The 24,856-nt window shown below is 38.6% G+C and overlaps 3 protein-coding genes across 4 annotated transcripts in view; 2 read left to right on the plus strand and 1 right to left on the minus strand.

Moving 5' to 3' along the window:
• The window catches only part of LOC142832679 (ATP-binding cassette sub-family G member 3-like), a 49,989-nt gene extending 45,432 nt beyond the window's left edge, over positions 1 to 4,557 (plus strand). For both annotated transcript variants that reach the window (XM_075943359.1, XM_075943360.1), the window contains exons 14-16: positions 347 to 436; positions 1,167 to 1,252; positions 3,626 to 4,557. In XM_075943359.1, coding sequence (XP_075799474.1) covers positions 347 to 436; positions 1,167 to 1,252; positions 3,626 to 3,812 — 363 coding nt within the window. In that variant the 3' untranslated portion in view covers positions 3,813 to 4,557. The remainder of the gene's footprint in view (positions 1 to 346; positions 437 to 1,166; positions 1,253 to 3,625) is intronic.
• The window catches only part of LOC142832680 (ATP-binding cassette sub-family G member 3-like), a 158,955-nt gene that overhangs the window by 45,432 nt on the left and 88,667 nt on the right, over positions 1 to 24,856 (plus strand). The gene's annotated exons all lie outside the window — the stretch shown is intronic.
• LOC142832688 (ATP-binding cassette sub-family G member 3-like) overlaps positions 18,376 to 24,856 on the minus strand; it is a 41,839-nt gene continuing 35,358 nt past the window's right edge. The window contains exons 14-16 of the mRNA XM_075943373.1: positions 21,221 to 21,310; positions 20,334 to 20,419; positions 18,376 to 18,648 (exon numbers count right to left, since the gene is read on the minus strand). Coding sequence (XP_075799488.1) covers positions 18,462 to 18,648; positions 20,334 to 20,419; positions 21,221 to 21,310 — 363 coding nt within the window. The 3' untranslated portion in view covers positions 18,376 to 18,461. The remainder of the gene's footprint in view (positions 18,649 to 20,333; positions 20,420 to 21,220; positions 21,311 to 24,856) is intronic.

Here is a 24,856-nt window from a genome sequence, read left to right on the forward strand (position 1 = left end):
GAATGTGGGACCAGCAGATCACGGATGACACCACACACAATGGGTGGTGCTCTCCTAGACCACTGAATAGATTGTGGGTAGATTACATGCCCTTTTAAAGATAAACAATACAAGCATGCATTTGACTAATACAGAGAGCGGTGGTAGGTCCTCCTTTTTGAAACCACAGAGAGCCTTGGCTTTGCAAAGAGTGAAGAATTCTGTTTATAGTTAACTGAAATAATATTTTAAAAAGCTGATCTGAGCAGAAGTGGTTTGGAGGACAAAGGGGTTTCGAATAGGAAGGATCTTGTCTAGATCTCTAACTCACTGGACTGGTTCTAATGTGTGGTTTTGCTCTCTGTAGTTTATCACAGGTATGTCACTATTTTCTATAAACTTCATGCACGACCTCTCCTGGCTTTACTACTTTAGCATTCCGCATTATGGATTTACAGTAAGTTGTCCGTCTGTAACTGTGCTTGGGTTCTCCAACTGTAGCAAATGAAACGATTCCCAACCAAGTCCTTTCCTCAGCTGTTAATCTTTAACCAGCTGCTGCCCAGGGGTTTACTTGCAGGGGCAAAAAATGAGAACTTTCCTCTTGGTTTTATAGCCAAAGGTGAGTGAGTCATCTCGGGATTTCCCCTGGTCATGTGTTATTTAAGGGAAATAAAGGGTGAGAGTAAAGGGGAGAGGCAGATGATATGATAAAAAGCTTACAGTTGAGATGCTACTCAATAAGGAAATAACTAAAGGGTCAGGTACTAAGATATATAATTTAGATAATAAAAGAAACGGAAACTATGTGATAGCAGAGCCATATTGACTTTCACAACTGGTTTTGATGAAAGCAAGCAAGAATATATTGTTGCTATAAATCAGTAGTACTGTTTCAATTATGGTGTTTATGGGGTTATGGACTCGGCAAAGAGGGAGGATCCTGCAGTAGTCTAGGTAGGGAGTTCACATCTTAGTAGTTGGAAACCCCATCATTTTAATCTTGAAACTCCTCAGTGTGGGGAGGGACACTAAATTTGCTAGACAGACTGAACTAAGTTCTTTGTCTAAAAATATTTTGGAAATTCCTGTCAAGTTTGAACTTGAAGTTATAACTGTGTTTATTCTTTGGAAACTTATGGAAATGTTAAACTATTTGCCTTTCCCTGTTCTTGTTTGTGTTATAGGCTTTGCTACACAACGAAGTCCTGGGACAAAACTTCTGTCCGGAACACAGAACGGTAGAAATCAATAAATGTCACAACTTTGTAATGTAAGCTTCAGTTCAGTGTCGCGATGGGGACACAGAATGCTCCTAGACTTAGAGAGGAAACCCATCCTTTCAGGGTTAACACTCTGCTCTCTGTCCATTCCCCAGAGTGAGTCATGGTAACCAATGCACAGGTGGCTCTGTTTCCATCCTACTGTTCCATGTGTAGATAATGTGCAGAAAGAAATTTTGGCCCTTTAAAAATAGTTTTGGTATATTGATTGTGGATTTGAGTTCCTTGCTTCAGAATATTTCAGTTTGACATAGCTGCTCTGATAGTTTACAAGGGCATACAGTTTTCACATGTACAGATTATGGCACCTGTGAGCAGAGCCCAAGAATGGGAGGATAGCAAGGACCAAATGGACTTAGCTTTGCCTGGCAGCATTCAGGGTCTTCCCTCTGCCTCACACTCTAGAGGACTTTAGGAAATCAGAAGCTGGTGTGTGTGTGTGTGTGTGTGTGTGTGTGTGTGTGTGTGTGCGCGCGCGCGTGTGTAAAATGTCCGATCAAGACTTGTCCTGCAATGAAAAACACACATTTCGCAATGTTGAGATGTCAGTGTCTAGTGTGTTGGGGTCCCTGGGTAAGGGTCTCACACAAATCAGGACACAGGGGATGCAGAGTATGGACAACTGCATAATAAGGTTTATTTTGTATGGCATTTTATACAGACTAAAAAGCATTACCTCAACTCTGAAACCCCCCTTTACTCAAGTACATGATCATGAGAAACTTTTGCCTCACCTTGCAAGAAACAATACCTCAATTAGTAACAGCAATAAAAATGAAAAGAAGTACATAGAAACAAGACAACATGTATACAGAAGCAAAGCACTCCTTAGTAACCAGTAGAGCGTGAAGAACTGAGCTCAAAGGCCACTTCCCTATCCAGGGTACAGATTCCAACACAATGTTTGATAAATGGACAGAGAAAGTTTGCTTTCATTTATGCTTGGTTTGCCAAGCAACCGTTTCCCAAGTTTGTCTCATCTGTCCTAGGAGGAGCCTGCACTGTAAGCCAGTTCTGTGTCTCCACATCGAGAAGGAAATATTTTTTTTGTCTGATGCTATAAAACACCTTTACTTTCTATGATTGTTTTCTTTGATTTGATTTTGATATATAAATGAGAGAATAATATGCTGATATCTTAAACCTCTCATGAATGCTCACAATAATAATGAATAATAGTAAGCCAAATTTATGTTTGAATTACTGATAAGAAAACAAGTGTGGGGTGTTTCTTATTTTATTTCCATGTCTCTTCTCTCCTGTCATCCTTGAAATACAAATTCCTTACCAGTGTCTGGTCGGGAAGACTTGGATGGTAAAGTGAAACTATGGACAGCCATCAACAACAGACCTCATTATCACAAAAGGATTGTCTTCACAAGAGGAAGGAGGAATCTGCCCTTGAAGTGGATTTTGGAACTGTTCAATCCTAAGAAATACAAGGGAATGGATAGACATAGGGATGGAGGCACACAGGGATGGAGACACACAAGGATGGAGACATACAGGAATGGAGACACAGGGATGGAGACACAGGGATGGAGACACAGGGATGGAGACACAGGGATGGAGACACAGGGATGGAGACACAGGGATGGAGACACACGAAGATAGAGACATACAGTGATGGAGATACACAGGAAGTATTGTAGAGTATCCAGAACTTTTGGCAGCAGCTGCTTTTCTAACCTGTGTCCAGGCCCCTGCAATATTCTGTGCTCCAACTGCTACCCAGCCTCTGACTGTAGTCCTGGGTTCCTGGGGATGTTCCATAGCTGAGCATCCATAATTATCACCATTCTCTTAGTACAGGAGCTGATAGAAACTGACTGACTTCTGTCTTAAACCCTTCTTCTCTTCTGGCCCTTGGTCTAGAATTTGATGCTGTGTTCTTTTGCATGACTGTGTGTGAGTCAGAAGAATCACACAAAGCTTTGATCTCTTAGAGCATCTGTGTGTCATTATATACCTGAGGTTTTCCACTTAAGAGAAACCAAATACTTCATCCATGCCTTTGCCCTTTGAAGAGAGCAGCATTGTAGATTTAGAAATGAATGGCACAGCTAAGTTTACTAAGCCTAAGTTTACTAAGCCTGAGTTTACTGAGCCTACTTCCACTGCTTTTAAATGGATGTTACAGCTATGCCTCTTTGGATGGTTTTTTATACTAACTAAGGTACCTGATTCAAGTAGTTTAAATTGGCATAATATGTAACAAAATTGTAAGTACATCATTACTACAACCAATTAAATACAAAAAAGAAACTGTAAATGATATGTTGGAACTATGGGTTTTTAAAATCATGTAACGGTGAGTGTATAAATAAACTTTGACATTTCTTTTTTTGTGTGTTGACTAACAGATGTACTGGAGAAGAATTCTTGACAATGCGGAGCATCAGTCTCTCTTCATGGGGATTCTGGAAGAATCTTGTGGCCTTAGCTTGTATAATGAGTTTGCTCTTATCAATTACCTACATACAATTGTTAGCTCTTAAGAAAAAGTGGTATTTTAAAATCACTCTCCCATTTTCTTTGAATTATCCTTAAAAATAACAACTAAAAAGTTTTTATTTTTCTGTAAACTCAGCCAAAAAAAAAAGCAACAACCCAGGTTTTATAGTAAAAATTTTCTACAGTTATTTAAAGAGCTGCAGTCTCATTCTGTCCTCTAAATATTTACCTTTCTACTCATGGACACATGCTACAGCCAGCATTACCCAAGAAAGATTCTGAGTGTAACGAACTGTGTTGAATGCAGAGACTCATAGATGTTCAAGGGACCAGAGTAAGTGACACTTGAGTGCTCAACTCTAACCAGGACACCTGTACTACCCCCTCTAAAGCTTAGAACTGTGCGGAAGAGGGGTGTAAAGAGAAGAGAAGTCAGAAGACGAGAAGAACAGCTGGGAATGCTACATTGTGGGCATGACATGGCCCTGGCAACCCTGCTCAATCTCACATCTATGGTGACCTGCATAAGACTAAGTCCCTCATCAACACAGCAAGGGTCACAGAGGGACTCAACATGACAATACTCCATTATGCTAAGCTGTTGGTTAGTGGTAGATTATAGGAGAAAGGCAATCGTTGATTTCACATGTATACTCAGAGGAGAGACAGTTAGGCTCCATTAGATATTCACATAGACAGCACTGGTTAAACTCTGGGTCTCGAGACAAAATCCAAATTTATGAATGTGGGAAACAGACTTGTAAAGAGGGTATTTAAAGGGGTTGGAAGGGAAAAAATAAAGGTGGGAGGGAGTAAGATTAGCTGGAATTCATTCTATACATATATGGAATTGTCACATTTTTAAAATAAAAATTATACATATAAAAAAGGAACTTCTTGTGTACAGTATCTAATGAAGACCTTTTCCTGTTTGGTTTCTGTTTGACTCTAAATCAGCAATGGTTATTATTTTAAGTTCACGAAATAGTAACAGACTAAATTATAATTAAAAGGGTCTAAGCACCAAGACAATGTTATTAAGTATTGCATGTTAATTCATCTCATTGATAAATAATCATGAGAGGAAACAAAAAAAGTTGTTTTACCTGGGAAAGGAGACTATGTCCTAGAAAACCTTACATTTTTTACATTTTTACATCTTCATCTTTGCAGTGAGAACATAAGCTATCATCCACCAAATGAATCCACCATTGGCCATTATCTGGTCTATTAAAATGTATTGATTCTGTTTAAAAAACATGGTTCTAAAATATGTTATAAAAACCCATGTTACTTCTATGGTTAAAAAATCAGTGAACTTGGTGTGGTGGTGCATGCTTATAGTGTCTTCACTTGGGAGGTGGAAAGATCTGGAGATCAAGGTCATCCTCAGGTAGTCAGTCTGTTTGAGGCTCCACAAGGCTAAAAAAGACACAACTTCAAACCAAAACCAAAACAAACAAAAGACTACATATAATGAGTGGCCTTAAGAACACCTTCAATGAGTTCATTATGTAAGATTTGTCTATGGTGTCTTAGTTAGGGTTTCTATTGCTTTAATGAAACACAATGACCAAAAAGCAACTTGGGGAAGAAAGGGTTTATTTGACTTACACTTCCATATCCCTGTTCATGACCACAGGAAGTCAGGACAGGCACTCAAACAGGCAGGAACCTGGAAGCAGGAGCTGATGCAGAGGCCATCGAGGGGTGCTGCTTACTGGTTCTTTACATGCCTCCTTTTTAGGAGGAGGCTGCTTGTACATCCTGGATGCTTAGCCCTGAAATAATCACACAGAAACTATATTTATTAATCACTGCTTGGTCCATTAGCTCTAAGTTCTTATTGGCTAACTCTTATATCTTAGTTTAACCCATTTCCAATAATTTGTATATCACCACGAGGTCATGGCCTACCAGCAAAATTTCAGCACGTCTGTCTCTGGTTGCTCAATGGATTCTCTCTCCACCCTTCTTTCTCCCAGGATTCAGTCCAGTCCTCTCCACCTACATACGTTCTGCCCTATCAACAGGCCAAAGCATTTTCTTTATTCATTAATGGAAATCACGGCACACAGAGGGACTCCCACATCACTCCCTCAGAATCTTTCTTATACAGAAGCCAGGATCACCAGCCCAGTGTAGCAGCCACACCCACAGTTGCTGGGTACTCTGCATTGAATATTAATTTGAAAATGCCTTACAATTGGATCTAATGGAGGCATTTTCTCAATTAAGATTTCTTTGCTGATGGCCCTAGTTTGTGTCAACTTTCCATAAAACCAGCCAGGACAGGTGGATACTTCTCTGTAGTGATGTAATAGCTCAGTCTTGATTGGAGGCTTTGGCTAAATCTGCACTATAAAGAAAGGGTTCTGGTGAAATGAAATGGCTTGTGACATTTCAGGGGGACTCTGAATCTTAAAAGTCATTTAAACTCTGTGCTAACCCAGTGGTTTAGAATTTGGCAAGAGGCTTTCTTGAGGAACACTGCAGAGACACAGATGTTGGGGCCCGGTCTTTTACATCAGTATCTGTAGAACCTGCCTCATGGGATACTTGCCCACTCCTCACTCTGTTAGTTTCTAAGATCCTTTGCAGGCCTAGAGATTGTAGACTATGATTTAGTAGCTGCTACATCTACATCTTCTCAGATCTTTATTTCCCTAGGGTTTCTATAATTTATATTCTAAACTTTTTTATTCAGTCTTTTTCCATAAGAGGCTAGTACTCATCAGCAATATTGGTGTTTAAAAATATCATAAAAATGATGCACAATGTAACAAAAGGTCCAGTTTGGCTTTTGGTGCAGACTTGTTGTGCCCCTAGCTCTTCCTGTTGCCCATTTCAGTGTTCCTTCTATCCCATCTTCATTCCTTTCTGACTCTGCTGAGCCACAGACTCTGTCAGGGAGCTGCAGTTGCCACCATAGGCTAGTACTCAGGTGGGGGACAGTCATCCTCCTTCCTGCCCTCCATTCTGGCCTCTCTAGACTTACACTCAGTCCTGCTGCAGCCTGTCCTCAGGAGTCACCACACACACTGTGTCCATCTGCTAGGTACTTGGGCATTTGGTAATGACCCAGAGAACTCTTATCTCTTTCCTTCCATCCTAGACTATTTCCTTCCAGCCAAGCTCTTCTGTTCCACTGTGAGTATCTGTTGACTTTCAGAACAGCTCTATACCAGGGACCTCACAATTCTCACTATAGTCTGGAACTACAGAGCTGCCATACATGGCTAGGATCAGAGTTGGACACAGCAGCCAAAAAGATAGAACACCCACCAAACAAAGCCAAGACCAGATATGTATAGCAGAAAACACTTCAAATATCATAACTCCAGATTCTTAGATCCAAGTGCAGAAAATACAAACATGACCAACCAAAATAGTATGCCTCCTCCAGAATGCAGCAACCCTATCAAAACCCTGAAAACTGTTCTCCCACAAGATCCAGCTAGAGAACTCTTGGATATAGATCCAAAGGACTCTACATTTATTATAGAGGTGTTCTTCTCATCTGTATTCACTGCTGCTCTGTTCACTATAGCCAGAAATTAGAAACATGTTTGATGTCCATCAACTGACATATGGATACTGAAGATGTGGCACATTTACAGAATGGAACACTATTCGGCTGTTTAGAAAAAAATGAACTATGGAATTTTCAAGTAAAACAATTCATCTACAAACACTTTTTCTGAGTGTGGTAACCCAGACCCCCAAAAGTATAATATTGTTTTATATGTGATCTTGATTTTTTAATTTTTAGACATGTGTGCTTCAATCTGAATAACCACAGAGGGTAGGCAGCTAATAAGGGACCAGGTAGGACCAAATTGTTTAATATTTTAACATGAAGTCTTAGTCTTTAAGCTATATAGGTATTGAAAATTATAGATCAATAATCATCCATGTTTGTAATACTTAGACTAATTGGGTTCTTTAGAAACACAGATATTGTATTCTACATAGATATGTAATCACCAAAAACTTCAAAAAACTGTGAAATATTGTAACATGAGGGCCTGCTTGTTGGGGTTTCTGTCCCGCCCGGTACCCCACAACTGGCAAGTCCCAAAGAAAATCCACAGAAGTCTTCATAAGTTATAAACTGATTGGCCCATTAGCTCAGGCTTCATATCAGCTCTTATAACCTATGTTAGCCACATGGCTAACATATATTCTAGTATATGTTAGCCACATGGCTCAGTACCTTTTTCTCCCGGTAAGGTCACATCCTGCTTCTTCAGTGTCTGGGAAAGAGTGGGGAAAGAACTTCTTTCTTTCCAGAATACTCCTGTTCTCATTTCCCTGCCTCTACTTCCTGTCTGGTTGCCCCATTTATACTTCCTGCCTGGCTACTGACCAATCAGCATTTATTTAAAACATAATTGACAGAATACAATTTTTCCATACCAAAATATGACATTTAAATAACTTACAGCTCTGTTGACATGAGACACAATTGCTTCTGGCAGCACCAATCTATTCCTGAGAGAATGTTGAGCACCAAAGAAACTCCCCTTGGAGCTTGTTTACTTCTTGGCAAAACTGTCCTTTGGGCAAGGAACTGCCCATGCATCAACCAGTGACAAAATACTTGGTGTCTGGACTGGACAAACAGGATACAGAAAAAAAGACTGCCAAACCTTACCAAGACAGGGTAAGAGGGTCATGAAAACTTTCCTGTCTCTAAAAATCATCTGTCAGTTACTCTAGGCCTCCTTAGTCAAAGTTGTTTTATCCAATGCTGCAAATGAGACTTTGGGTGATTGCCCAGGTAGCCAGTTGTCTCTGTCATTTGCTATACATTTTAAAAGCTGCTTGATTGTTATTCCTGCCTACTCAAGTAATACTATCTTCCTTCTCACGCCTTCAGTGCGGTTAAATACTAACTAGTCTTAGTTATTTTCCTATTATGACCTAGCAAAGCCATTTCTAATACAAGACATAAACTCCTTAAGATAAAATAATTAAAAAACATTTAATAGAGCTTGCCCGCATGCTCTCTTCCCAACCCATCTCAAACCTGGATGCTTAATTCTGTTCCTGTTCCCTGTTGTGCTCTGAGTTCCCCTTTAAATACCGAGCTAGTGTGGGATTATTTCAATTGGCGCCATCCCCATCATATACAGAAGAGAAGGTAAAAAGGTTTTAATAGCCAAGGTGGTGGATGACACCAAGGAAACAACATCTTTCAGAAACAATGAAACTAATACACATATGAACTCAGAGATTGCAGAAGCACACAAAGATATGCACAGCTCAAGCCGGACACGATCCCAGCACTGAACAGGGGAAGTGGACACAAAGTCCCAACCAAACCCAGAAGTTATATCTAATTGGTATCTGCTTGGAAAAGGAAAATCAGTTTTCTCCAATAAAGAATCCCTGGGAATATCAACTATACTCCAGAGCAGGACCTATGCCTGGAAAAATTGCATGTTTGGAGTTTTGTGTTATTAATTGGCCAACACAAAACATAATTCTTGCGGGTTTTATGTAATTTTTGTTTTGTTTTTGGTATTTATTGTCTTTGTTTAGTTTGTTTTGATTTTTTTAATTTTTTGAGGCCGAGAGAGAAGACTATCATAGAATTTGGTAGGTAGATAGGTGGGAAGGATCTGGTAGGAGTTAGGGAAAGGGAAAGAATAAGCTCAAAATATATTACATGGAAAATTTGTTTAAAAAAGAATTAAGTACAGTTTGGTGAATTATTTTAAACAAGATACATTATGAACACCACTCTAGGTTAGGAAATGGGTTTTGACTAACATATGTGAGGTAGACATGCCCCTCTACTCAAGACTTCCTGTCTCCACCTGTTGCTTCTGAAATGACACAATGTACCCATCTCTGTTTGCCATCAGAGCATTGTTACAGCTCAGTTTGTCTGCTAACATTTGTAGGCATGAATTTAAGTTCTTCATCCACTTTTTCATCTAGTCATATTTAATTTTTTGAGATACCTTCTTTTGCCCTTAGTACAAACTTGTTTGGAATCCATGTCCTCCTGATTCTTCCTCCTGATATGCATGAGTTACATAAGTATCCCACAGCACATGGTTTAATGAATTTAATTTTCAAATAATTTTAAGTGTATAGAAATTTAGGAATGATGGAGGAAGGCATTGGTTAATTAAATAAAGAAACTGCTTGCCCTGATAAGTTAGAACATAGGTGGGTGGAGTAAACAGAACAGAATGCTGGGAGGAAGAGGAAGTGCGCTCAGAGACGCCATGCTCCCCTCTCCCAGGCAGACGTGATAGCTCTGCTCTCTGAGGCAGATGCAAGCGATGAAGCAAGCTGCCAGGTCAGACATGCTGAATCTTTCCCAGTAAGACCAGTGCTACACAATTTATTAGAGATGGGTTGATCGGGATATCAGAATTAGCCAGTAAGGGCTAGAGCTAATGGGCCAAGCAGTGTTTAAATGAATACAGTTTGTGTGTTGTTATTTCGGGGCATAAGCTAGCCAGGCGACCAGGAGCTGGGGAGGCAGGAACACAGCCCGCAGCTCCTACAACATAGGAAGACAGTGTAGAGAGCACTTGTGTGCACCTTTCCCATATTTTGTCAGTGTACTTTGGAAATGCTGCCATTAACATTGAGACATCACTGTTCATTAAACTCTATACTATATTCACATTCCACAACTTTCCTATTAATACTCCTGAAGATTTGGGGGATCTATTACGAGATATACATTGCATCAAGATCCCTTCATTAACAAATAAACTGTTAGAAGTAAAGAGGCCTAGGAGATGTCTGAACGTATCCCCATGTGACTGGATTTGTCATATTATTTAGCATATGGTGACATAGTGCAGTATCGTTTTAAAATCAGCTATACAGCTTTATTTTAATGGAAGAATCTTTTCCCCTTATAACATGAGTATTATTATAATTTGCTCTATATCTTGAATATTTTGTGAATATCATGGTGTGTAAATTAGAGTTTCTATATTGATAAAACACCATGACCAAAACCAGATGACATTATGGGTTCCACTAATATAGGATGCATTTGTTTCCTGGACACCCAGACCTGAAATAATTTCACAGAAACCATTTAATTAAAACACTGCTTATACTATTAGCTCAGGATTCTTATTAACTAACTCTTACATCTTCAATGAACTCATTCTTATTATTTCATATTTTACTAGGAGGCTTGTGGTTTTCTGGTTAGGTTCTGGGGTCTCTGTTTCCTATAGCAACTTTGTGGTGTCTTTTTCTGACTCTGCCTATTCTCTCTCTATATCTCTTCCAACCTGGCTATATTCTGCCCTGCTATAGGTTGAAGCTTTAAATCTTTGAAGAAAGAAGTTGAAGAAGATATCAGAAAATGGAAAGAACTCCCATTTTCTTGGATAGGTAGGATCAACATAATAAAAATGGAAATCCTACCAAAAGCGATCTACAGATTCAATACAGTCCCAACACAATTCTTCACAAATCTCGAAAGACCAATACTCAAATCAACTTTGTATAGAAAAACAAAAATCCCAGCATAACCAAAACAACTTTGTATATAAAACAACTTCCGGAGGCATCACCATCCCTGACATCAAGCTCTATTATAGCTCTAATGAAAACAGCCTGGTATTGGCATAAAAACAGACAGGTTGACCAAAAATGAAATCAAATTGAAGACCTGGATATTAATTCACACACCTATGAACACCTGATTTTTGACAAAGAAGATAATATTTATACAGTGGAAAAAAGAAAGCATCTTTAACAAATGGTGCTGGCATAACTATATCAGCATGTAGAAGAATGCAAATAGGACCATACCTATCCCCACGTACAAAACTCAAGTTGAAATGTATTAAAGGCCTCAATATAAAGCCAGCCACACTGAAACTGATAGAAAAGAAAGTGGAAAGTAGCTTTTAATGCATGGGCAAAGGAGACCGCTTCCTAAATATAACCCTAGCAGCACAGACACTGAAAGCAAAAGTAAATAAATGGGACTTCCTGATACTGAGAAGCCTCCTCAAATTGAAGGACATAGTCAATGAAACAATAAGGCAGCTTACTGAATAGAAAAAGATCTTCACCAATTCCACATCAGACAGAGGAATCATATCCAAAAAATATAAAAAACTCAAGAAATTAGACACCAAAATATCAAATAATCCAACTAAAAGTTGGATACAGATCTAAATGTAGAATTCTCAACAGAAGAATTTCAAATGGCTGAAAGACACTTAAGTGAATGTTCAACATCCTTAGCCATCAGAAAAACGCAACTCAAAATGACTCTGAAATACCATCTTACACTTGCCAGAATGGCTAAGATCACAAATACCAATAATAGCTTATGCTATTACAGAAGAACTTCTGCTATTACAGAAGAACATACAGAAGAATGTTACAGAAGAACTTTGGGTGACCTTCCAGGCAGTGAGATGTCTTTGTTAATTCTAGAGTTTTGGAAGTTGCTTACAATGTGCCTCCTGTTTACTTAGGTAATAATATATCCTTCTGGAATTTTTGATGGAGTTGAAGATGGATAGTTATAGTTTTCATAGTTATGATAAAAGATAAATTAGATATAAAACTCTAGACTCATAAATAGAGAATAGATGGTAGAGTATTTTCCTTAATTTGCCAAATGTAAATGGACTAATAATTGTAACTATACTTCATGCTTGAAAACTGTTTTGTATCTGTAATTTTACTATGTTAAAGTTAAAGCCTTTTTTATTTAGAAAGAAAAAGGAAGATGATGTGGAATGTTCTTCTGTACATGCAATGTTTTATTGGCTAATGAATAAAGCTATTTTGGCCAGTGGCTTAGCATAGTAAAGCCAGGCAGGAAATCTGAACAGATATATATATATATATATATATATATATATATATATATATATAGAGAGAGAGAGAGAGAGAGAGAGAGAGAGAGAGAAATAAAGAGATGCCTTGTAGCTGCCAAAGGATACAGATGCCAGAACCTTGCCTGGTAAGCCACATCCTCGTGGCAACACAGGATAATAGAAACAGGTTAATTTAAGATATAAAAACTAGCTGGAAAGATGACTAAGCTACTGGCCAAACAGTGTTGTAATTGATATAGTTTTGTGTGATTATTCAGATCTGGTCAGCCAGGAAACACACACATAGTCTTCAGTTACAAAAGCTGTTCCTAATTTCTGGCTATAATGAACAGAGAAGCAGAGAATATAGATGAGAAAGTACCTCTGTAGTAATATGTAGAGTCCTTTGGATTTATATACAAGAGTCCTCTAGCTGGATCTGTGGTAGAACAGTTTTCAGGTTTTTTTGAAAGGGTTGCTGGATTCTGGAAGATGTGCATTGTCTTTGTTGGTTATGTCTGCATTTTCTGCACTTGGATCTAAGAATCTGGAATTTCAATATTTGAAGTGTTCCGTGATGTAACTATCCAGGCTTGTCTTTTTTTGGTGGGTATTGTGTCATTTCTGTTATTGTAATTCACTCTGTTCCTAACCAGGTGTGGCAGCTATGTGGTCCATATATTCCAGACTATTGGGAGAACTGTAAGGACCCTGCTAAAGGGCTCTTCTGCAATTCAGCAATACTCACAGAGGAACAGAACTTGGCTGAAAGGTAATACTGACAAGGTGACAGGAAAAAGCTAGGTGTTCTCTGGGTCATTAACAAAAGACAGGGCCCCTAATAGAATTAGTGATTGGGGTGGCCCATGTTGAAGGGCTTCAGCAGGGCTAAGGGTAAGTCTAGAGAGACCAGAATTAAGGACAGGAAGGAGGATGAAGGTCCCTTACCTGAGTACTAGCCTAGTGTGCCAGATCCGGATCTCTACTAGAGAGTCTGTGGATCAACAGAGTCAGAAAGGAATGCAGATGGGATAGCAGAAACACTGAAAGGGGCAACAGGAAGAGCTAGGGGCACAACGAGTCTGAACCAAGAGCCAAACAGGACTTTTTTGTTACATTGTGCATCATTTTTTAAGATTTTTAAAAATCACCCATATTAGTGATTAATACTATCCTGTTATGGAGAAAGATTGAATGAAGAAGTTAATATAAATTATAGAAACCTAAGGGAAATAAAGACCTGTGAATGTGCAGATATAGCAGCTACTAAACTATAGTCTGTAATCTTTATGACTGCAAAGGATCTTGGGAACTAGCACATTTGGGAGTGGGCATTTTCTACAGATACTGATGTGCAAGGCAGGACCCCAACATCTGTGTCTCAGCAATGTTCCTCAGGAGAGCCTCTTGCCAAGTTTTATATCACTGAATTAAATCAGAATTTATGTGACTTTTAGATCCAGAGTCACCCAGGAAATGTCACAAGAACCATTTTATATCACCAGAACCTGCCTTTTTACTACAACTTTAGCCAAGGTCCTCATTCAAGACTCATGATCAATTACATCACCACAGAGTATTGGACTGTCTTGACTTGTTTTATGACATGTTGATACAAACCAGAGTCACCAGAGAGGAAAGAGCCTTAGTTGTGGAAATGACTCATAAGATTCAGTTGTAGGAACTGTTCATGGGGCTACCCCTGGGCTGATTATCCTTGCTTCTATAAGAAAGCAGGCTGAGAAAGCTATGATGAGAAAACCAATAAGTAGCAACAGTTTCCATGGCCTCTGCATTAGCTTCTGTCTCCAGGCTCCTGCCCTGCTTGACTTTCTGTCCTGACTTCCTTCAATAATAAACAGTGATGTAGAAGTATAAGCCAAATAAACCCTTTACTCCCTAACTTTGCTTTTTGCTCACGGTGTTTTTTGGAGCAATACAAACTGCAAGACACCATCCATAAATCTTACTTAATGAGTTCATCAAAGATGTTTTTATGGTCACTCGCCATGTGTGAGTTTTTTGTTTGTTTTTGCTTTGTTTGTTTTGAGGTTTTGTAGCCCAGGGTACTCTCAAACATACATCTACCTGAGGATGTTCTTTAGCTTTTAATCTTCTCACCTCTCAAGTAATTACACTTTACACATGTACTGCCATCTTCACTGATTTTTTAAAAAAAATTATGTTACTTAGAGGTAACATAGGTTTTTATAGCATGCTTTAGACCATGATTTTAAAGAGAATTGGTGCAGGTTTTTATGGATCAAATAATGGCCAATGATGCATTCATTGGCTATTACATTTGGTGGATGATAGCTTATATTTTCACTGTGAAGATGAAGTTGTAAAAATGTAAAGAATGTAAGGTTTTCTAAGTCAAATTCTCCTTTTCCAGTTAAAAGAAATTTGATTGGTTTCCTCTCATGATTTTATCAATGAAATTAATTAACATGCAATACTTAATAATATTACTTTGTCACTTAATTTTACTTAAAATTTAGTTTGTTACTGTCTTATAAACTTTAAAAGAAAATTAACTGTTACTTATTTACAGAATAAGAGACACTAAATAGAAAACAATCTTTATTAGATACTGTACACAAAAATTCCCTTTTTTACATTTGTAATTTTATAAAGACATTTTACAATTCCACATATATACATACACACACACACACACACACACACACACACACACACACACACACACATATATATATATATATATATATATATATATATATATATATTGCTTTTCAACCATTCTTCCCCCTCCTACCTTTCTGATTTCCTTTCAAATCCCTCCAAATACCCTCTTGACAAATTCCTTTTCTACATTTATAACTGTGCGATTTGTCTTGTGAACCACAGAGTTTAACCAGGGCTATTTGTGTGATCCTGGGTTTTAGACTATCGACTGGAGCTTATCTGGCTCTCATGTTGAGTATACATGTGAAATCAATGACTGACTCTCTACCATAATCTGCAAGTATCAACAGTTCAGAAGAATGGAGTATGGCCCTATTGAGTCCCTTTTTGACCCTTGATGTGTGGATTAGGGATCCAGTCTTGTACAGGGTGCTAAAATGTTATGAGACAGACTCTATGACTGTGTGGGATAATGCTTTTGCACAATGTAAAGATTTGTCACTTGTATTGATCTAATAAAATACTGATTGGCCAATAGCCAGCCAGGAAGTATAGGTGGGGCAATCATCTTAAGAGAATTCTCGGAAAAGAAAAGGCAAAGAGTCATTTGACACCAAGACATGGTAGAAGCAAGATTAGAATACTGTACTAATAAAAGGTACCAAGCCATGTGGCTAAGCATAGACTAATAGAAATGGGTTAATTTAAAAAGCAAGAGCTAGCTAGATTTATGTCTGACCCATCAGCCAAACAGTGTTGTAATTAATATAGTTTTTGTGTTATTATGTGAGTCTGAGTAACTGGGAAAGTAAAGTGCAGTCTCTATCTACAAAGGCCAAGTAGCAATAGCTGTGTCATTTTCTTAATATAGCATTTCCAGATATTCTTCTCATCTTCTGGCTCCTGTACTATTTCCACCCCTCTTCCACACTGTTCTAAGCTTTAGAGGGGTGGTATTAGTGTCCTGTTTACCGTAAAGCACACAAGTATCACTTACTCTGGTCCCTTGAGCAGCCATGAGTCTCTGCATTCACCACAGTTCATTACAGTGGGAATCTGTTCAGGGTAGTCTTAGCTATAGCATTTGTACAGGAGTATAATGGAACTATTTTGAAGACAGTTTGGAATCACACCTTACTAAACAACTGTAGAAAATTTCCATCATAGAACCTAAGATCCCAGTTGCTTTTTTTTAAAGTGGATTTATGGAACTTTAGCAAGAACTAGTTTTGCTGCTGTAGAGATCAACCCTCAGCAGCTCAGAAATTTGAAGGGGAGACACAGACCAGGGAATCAATCACTCAATTGTCTTTTCTATCTAATGGAGTAAAACTTAGATTTATGGAGCCAGTGAAAAATAGAAACACACATTCACCCATGTGCATGCACACTCACACATACACACACACACAAACACATTTCTAAAATGTCAGGATCTCACCTAGGATGCTGATGGATGGCAAGCCTTCAGCATGTCAGAAAAACTCTGTATCTAAGAGGAGATACCGAGAAGGCAAAATACTGGACAGAGAAAGAGATACATGAGGACTTTTCTGGAAGCAAAAACTTAGTTCTTCATTTCATTATTGTTTTCTTGTTCTACTCTATTCTTTTTCTGATCTGTTCTTCTACCCTAATGTTCCCCTTCTTTCTCTTTCCTAATGTCTACTTTCTCACTTCTTCCTGATGACTTCCTTCTCACTTCTTCCTAATGACTTCTTCCTCACTACTTCCTGATGAATTCCTTCTCACTACTACTTCCTGACAACTTCCTTCTCACTACTTCCTGTTATCTACCTTCTCACTACTACTTCCTGATTTCTTCCTTCTCATGACTTTCTGCTGACTTCCTTCTCCTCTACTTCCTGATGCCTTACTTCCCATTAACTATTTTTTCCCTTGAAACTTATACACTCCAGAAGAATCTTTCAAGCAATATAAAAATGACAATGTGTTTACATCCTATATTTAAGAGAACGATTACAATGAATACAAGTACAAAAACATCATGTTTCCCATTTCCCTTACATGATTAAATATTTTACGAATTACAGATAAAAAGAAATTGTCACCAAACACTCACATATAGTTAAAACATTTATTTTTTAAAATTATTGGATCGGGGCTTTTCAGTCATAATAGTTTACATAGGCAGTAGTTTTCATAATTGCCAGAAAAACAGGTTACTAGTTTCACTTTTCATATTTTAGAGTCCTGTACAACTATCTTAATTAACCATCCAATTCTTTGTTTTCTAGTCAAATAAAGTCAATTGTTTAAAGGTTTGTTTTAGCCATGATGCACACTGAAACCTATGAAAACATTGCCCAATATAAAAAAAAATGCTTGAGCTAACTCTTGGGACTCTATTGTTATTCTTAATCATTTACCTAGACCATAGTCTATATGACTCCTCAAGAGAAGCTCATTAGTCCTAGCTGCCTGACACTTTCTTGGTCCTTTTCTTGGTCGTATGAAGACATAAGTCACAAACAATGCCACATCAGTTTAGAATTATGATTAATAGGGTGGTATTTATTTAAAGGGGGAAAAACTTACAGATAACCGTCCCAGACAACAGCCCTTTGCGCAATCAGGAAGGAGTCTAGTCGCCAGAAACTGAGCAGGAAGCGAAGAAGAGCAAGAAGGGAAGACGCTGCTATTTTAAAGGGAGAAAGACCACGCCCCAATGGGCTGGTATCTCAGCGATGATAGGCTGGAGGAGCAGAAGGACCTCCCGCAACATTTTCTATCCTCTGCAGCCCCTGCTTTATCAGGATAGGAGCAACACTATATCCTATGTTTACCTATATTGATTTTCATACTAAAATAACCTCTCTCATACTCCCTTCTACATTTGTTAAAAACCCTTAATAATCAAAATTTTACTTAAGCTAATGCTACTATTGTTTAAAATCATTACTTCAGTTAAACAATACAGTCTAAGAGGAAATCATCTTCATAAAAACCCACAGGTAAAAACGCTCAGTAGAAAGAAATATTTACATGAGATAACCACACTACATTAAAGGCAGTGGGGATGCCCCCCCCCCCAACCATTCATACCATTCTAAATACCAGAGAAGAGTGCAAGCGTGTTAAAATACAGCATAAGCAAGAGACATTTTGGTGCCAGAACACTCAGGGCCTTACGTATCCAAGATATGCCCATTGATGCTTTGCATTCTGGTGAACCAAACTCCTCAGTTCAAGTGCTACCTGCTGGGGCACTAACATGGCCACATAGTAACGTTTTAATTGTTTAATGTCAGTTTAATTCATCAGAAGTTGAAGAGTATTTTAAAATATCTCTCTTATTTTTAAGAAGTAGTAACTGCACATAGGTAATTGATAAGAGGATAATCATTATACAAACTAAGGCCACGTGATTCTTCCAGAAGCCCCATGATAAGAGATCGATGCCCAGCATCATCAAGAAATCTTCACCATTACACCTGTAATTCAACACACACAAAAGTAATGTTAAAGTTTATTCAGTAAATTCACAGTTACTTTCTTTTAAAAACTCAGTTTCAACACCTTGTTAAAAAAATCATCTTTATATTTAATTGGAGTAGTACTGATGTTGCTTACAATTTTGTTATATATTATGTCAATCTAAACTAATTGAATCAGGTACCTTAGTTAATTTCAAAAATCATCCAAAGAGGCATAGCTGTCAAATCCATTTGGAAGCATAGAAGATGTAGGCTTAGCAAACTTGGCTGTGTCATTCATTGCTAAATCTACATGCTGCCCTCTCTTCAAAGGGCAAAGGCATGGATGAAGTATTTGTTTCAACCGAAGAAAAAAACCTCTGTTTCTTAAGGACACACAGACACTCTAAGAGATCATAGTGTTGTGCAATTCTTCTGACTCAGTAGAAGTCATGCAAAAGAACACAGCATTAAATTCTAGACCAAGGACCAGAGGAGACTAAGGGTTTCTGATGGAAGTCAGTTAATTGCTATCAACTCCTGGACTAGGACTGTAGTAACACTCATGGATGCTCAGCTATGGAACATCCTCAGGAGTCCATGGCTAAAGAGAGAGTCTGGGTAGCAGTTGGAACACAACAGGATGCAGGAACCCTAATACAGGTTAGAAAAGCAGTTGCTGCTAAAAGTTCTGGATACACTACAATACTTCATGTATATCTTTATCCATGTATATCTCCATCTCTGTGTATCTCCATCCCTGTGTGTCTCTTAGGATTTAACAGTTTCCAAATCCACTGAAAGGGCATATTTCTTCTTCCTCTTGTGAAGACAATCCTTTTATGAATATGAGAACTGTGGGTGGCTTTCCTTGGTTTCATCTTACCCATCTAAAGTTCTCCTGACCAGAAACTGGTAAGGAATTTGTATTAGAAAGATACCAGGCCACATCAGGATAAAAAAGTTTTGGGAAATAAGATACTCCCGACACTTGTTTTCTTATCAGTAGTTCAAACATAAATTTGCGTTATTGCTATTCATTAGTATTTTGAACACACATGAGAGATTTAACATATCAGCATATTTCTCTCTCATTCAAATGAGTGATCAAGAAAGTAAAGGTATTTTTATGGCATTAGACAAAAATGATATTTCCATTTCAACATAGTGTTTTTTCAACATAGGGTATTTTATATTATAGGACATATCCCCTGGTAGGATATTTTGCACAAATACACAGACATATACAGACACACACACAAAGATCACACTTTGATTTCCTGAAGTTCTTTAGAGTGTAAGGCAGAGGGAAGACCCTGAATGCTGTCAGGCAAAGCTCAGTCCTTTTGGGCCTTTCTGTCCTCGCATTCTTGGGCTCTGCTCACAGGTGCCCTAATCTGTACATGTGAATACTGTTTGCCCTTGTAAACTACTAGAGCAGCCTATACCAAACTCAAATATTTTGAAATACGGAAGCCAAGTCCACAATGAAGACACCAAAGCCATTTTTAAAGGCCCCAAAAACCCTTTCTGTACATTATCTACACATGGAACAGTAGATGGAAACGCATCCATGTCTACATTAGTTACCACGACTCACTCTGGGGAATGGGCAGAGGACAGAAAGTTAATCCTGAAATCATGGGTTTCCCTTTTAAGTCTAGTAGCATTCTGTGTCATTGTGACACTGAAGTCAAGCTTACATTATAAAGTTCTGACAGCTATTCATTTCTGCTGTTCTGTGCTCTGGACAGAAGTCTTGTCCCAGGAGTTCATTGTGCAGCAAAGCCTGCAACACAAACAGGAACAGGGAAAAGCAAAGAGTTTAGCATTTTCTTAAGTTTCCAAACAATAAACACAGTTATAAATTCAAGTTCAATCTTGACTGTGAGTTCCAAAAAATCTTTTTAAACAAACAAACCCCTCCTACCAAGTTCAGTCTGACCAGTACAACAGTCCCCTCCCCCCACTCAGAATGCTTAGGATAAGAATGATGGCGTTTCCCAAGTACTGAGCAGTGGACTCTCTAACTACGCTACTCCAGGCACCTCCTTTTCTCCCAGTTCATAGCCGTGTAAAAACTGTAACAGAAATAATACTATCGATTTTACAATAATATATTCTTGCTTGTTTTCATTAAAGCTACTTGTGATTATGGGAGTAAGAAAGTCTACTAAGACACACTTTACAGCAGAGAAAGTTTAGCAAAGCCAATATGGCCCTCGGTATCACATGGTTTCTGCTTCTTTTAATTTCCTGATAGAAACTTTATATAGCAATCCCTGATCCTTTCATTACCTTATTAGGCATAATCACAACTGTTTGCTTTGCATCATATCTACCTTTCCTGTTAACTCTGGGATTTTTCCTCAAACTTTATTTCCCTCAGATAACACAAGACTGGGAGAAACCTGAGATGACTCACTGACCTTTGGCTAAACCCAACAGAAAGTTCTCTTCGTTTGCTTCTGGAAGGAAATTCCTGGGGAGCAGCTAGTTAGAGATTACAACTGGGGAAAGGACTTGGTTAGGAATCATTCATTTGCTACAGTTGGAAAACCCAAGTACAGTGACAGACAGGACAACTTACTGTAAACCCATAATGTGGAATGCTCAAGTACTGAATCCATGTGAACTCAGGTTTCAAGGTTTCTGGATATAGTGATAGACCTAAGACATACTACAGAGGAAAAAACCATGAATTAGAACCAGTCCAGGGACTAACAATTCTAGACAAGATTCTTCCTCTTCAAGACCTCTTCATCTTTCTGATCATTTCTGTTCAGACCAGTTCTTTAAAACATTACTTCAGTTAACTCTAAATAGAATTCTTCACTCTTTGCAAAGCCAAAACTCTTGTGAATTTTAAAAGCATGATCAGGAGGATGCGTATATGTTTGCTTTGGATTCACCTTCTTATTTAACTTCTCTAGGATCGCGAATTATAGGAGCATCCTCCTGAATCTTAACCTTCATCAGGTGATGAAAGGAGACAGAGACAGAGACCCACATTGGAGCACAGGACTGAAATCTCAAGGTCCAAATCAGGAGCAGGAGAGAGAGCACGAACAAGGAACTCAGGACCGCGAGGGGTGCACCCACACACTGAGACAATGGGGATGTTCTATCGGGAACCCACTAAGGCCACCTGGCCTGGGTCTGAAAAAGCATGGGATAAAACCGGACTTGCTGAACAAAGCGGTCAATGAGGACTACTGAGAACTCAAGAACAATGGGTTTTTGATCCTACTGCACGTACTGGCTTTGGGGGAGCCTAGGCAGTTTGGATGCTCACCTTACTTGACCTGGATGGAGGTGGGTGGTCCTTGGACTTCCCACAGGTCAGGGAACCCTGATTGCTCTTCGAGCTGATGAGGGAGGGGGACTTTATTGGAGGAGGGGGAGGGAAATGGGAGGCGGTGGCGGGGAGGAGGCAGAAATCTTTAATAAATAAATAAATTTAAAAAAATTAAAAAAACTAAAAAAAAAAGAATTTCATCTTCAATCCAAAACAACAAAAAAAAAAGCATGATCAGTCACCCCACTTAGCAGGAGCTATACCTACAGATATTATGCAATTGTTAAAATGGCATGCAATCTATGAAAATTCTTTAAACTTTAAATATACCCATTCTACATATTTAAAACCCTATTTAGATTCTTTATAATATCCAGTTTATGTAGGTATTGTTTATGATGAACAAAGATGAACAAGGGACAGCTATGAACTTCACTTAAATCTTGCCTTACCACTTCTAAGTACACTAAAATATGCAAAACAATGTTGTGTGCATGCATTCAGACTGCACTGAACCAAATGCCTACACAGAAAATACAACATTTGGCTTCATGGTAAAGGAGGTCCGTCTGTATTTGTCTTGCTTTCATTGGTTGAATAAAAAAACTGCCTTGGTATTTTGATAGTCCAGTATTTAGATAGGCGAGAAGACAGAATTAAATGCTGGGAGGAGGAAGGCAGACAGGGAGAGCTGCCATGAAGCTGCCAGGTCAGACATGCTGAGTCCTTCCCGGTAAGCCACGACCTCGTAATGACATACAGATTATTAAAAATGGGTTGAATCAAGATGTGAGAGTTAGTCAATACGGAGGCTAGAACTAATGTCTGGGCAATGTTTTAATTAATACAGTTTCTGTGTGGCTAGCCAGGAGGGGGGATGCAGCCTGCTCCTCCTCCTACAGCTTCATAATAGTTTTAAAGTCCCATATAGAAATTTTGTATAGTAACCAGTTGTCATAGTTCCTTTCCTGTGGCTGTGACCATGGAAAAATAGAAAAGTCAGGAACTTTCCTGAGTACATATTACAAACATAATGGGAAAGAAATGAGGGAAACGGTCTTATTCACAATTACCTCAGTAAAGGGAGGAGGAATCTTGGGGGGAAAAAAACCAAATGAAATGCTTGTACAACAAAAAGTTTAAGTCACTAAAAAATACAAGATAAACAGACCTCCCAAGCTTATAGATTAATAGGACAAGAACTATGAAAATATCCATCCTATAAAAAGCAATCAATAGATTCAATGTAATACTCATCAAAATTTTAAGGAAATTCTTGGAAATTGGAAAAACAATATAAAATTTCACAGGGTAATAAAAAAGACCCAGGTTAGGGGAACAATCCTGAGCATCAACAATAAACCTGTCAGAAGTATCACCATCCAGCTGATGTGTCACCACCCATTGGTGAGAGCATCTATCTCTCTGTTTTGTGAGGAATAACTCATTCTCTCTATTGATAAGAGGCATTCAGTGGATCTATCTGAACATCTGAGAACAAGAACAGCAGACTCTGTCAAACTTGGCCACCCCATGTGTCCTTCTCTCATAAAGAGGACAACATGCTACTTGCTCAGGTAGGACCAGGGTTCCACTCAGAGGAAAGGATACTTGAGCCTGGGCATGTCTTCCCTCACAGGTGTAGCTGTCACTCCTTGGGCACATGCGCTGTACAGTTTACCCAAGTATTCAGTCTCTACATCAGTTTTGTAAGCACATTTAGCAATGGTAAAAGCAGAGTGAATGCTACCAACTCCATGTCCTTTAGGTTATGAGGGATTTATAGAGTCCTTTTGGGAATTAGTTTTAAAGACTGCCAGGATCATCCAAAGGGGACAACTTGGGATACATGTACTTGCTCATCAGAGAAAGCTTTCTGGTTTTTGTTGGTATGTATATTTTGTTTCCTGTGTAAGCTTAAGACTAGACACTCATCAAAACAAACTGTTAGGAAAGCTGTTTTAGTTACATCAACAGGTTTTCATTACCACGTTAAAAATAATAAACAAGACTTTTAAGTGTTCTTTTGAAAGGTTTTCCTCATACTGAGATTGTCCATTTTTCTGGGACAATCATTTCTGCAGTCCTTCGCTTGGGTGGAATGTGTTCCACGTCTTTGACTTTCTGAACTGTGCTCTCAGTTAATATCACAGAAAGAGGGCCTCCCAGGTCCTTTCCAACTTGTTTTCTGTTTTGTTTTTGGTCTTTTAGCAGTATTTGGTTTCCAAGGAGGAAACCATGGACTGGAAATTTTAGCAGCGGATTCTAGATGAAAATTTTGTAACCTAAGAGAAAGAAAAGTGGAGGAGAAATGACACAATATTTGAGAAACGGATTTTAGTTTCCCTTGTGGGAAGTCCTGAGGGGTCCCCCAAATAGGAGAAATATAACTTTCATGTCTCTCCATCTGAGGAGGTGGTAAATTCCTACTAGTGTATATTTAAGTTTCTGTTCGTTTGTTTGTTTTTAGTTAATTTGTTTCCTTGTTATTTGTGGAAATTCATCTGGATGCCTTTGAAAAGTTTCTGTTCACATCTCCCATGTGGTTTTTAATTATATCCATACCCCTTTCCCTCTTTGGGTAAATGACACATCATTAACATGACTGGCACAACCTGCATAAACTCCAGTTAAGTTTGGTTTCTACAGTTGTGATAAAGACACCGTGAGCAAAAGTATGGGGAAAGGGGGGTTTATTTGGCTTTCCCATCATGACCACAGTCTGTCATTAAAATAAATCAACATGGAAACTCAAGGGAGGAACCTGGAGGCAGGAGCTGGAGCAGAGAGCATGGAAGAATGGTGCTTAATGTCTTACTCATCATGGCTTCTACAGCCTGGATGACCTTCCTACTGTAATGTTGTCCACAGTGGGCTGGGACCTTCCACATCAATCATTAATAAAAGAACACTTCCTCCCTAGACTTG

This window comes from Microtus pennsylvanicus, chromosome 12, assembly GCF_037038515.1.
Source record: "Microtus pennsylvanicus isolate mMicPen1 chromosome 12, mMicPen1.hap1, whole genome shotgun sequence".
NCBI classification, from domain to species: Eukaryota; Metazoa; Chordata; class Mammalia; order Rodentia; family Cricetidae; genus Microtus; species Microtus pennsylvanicus.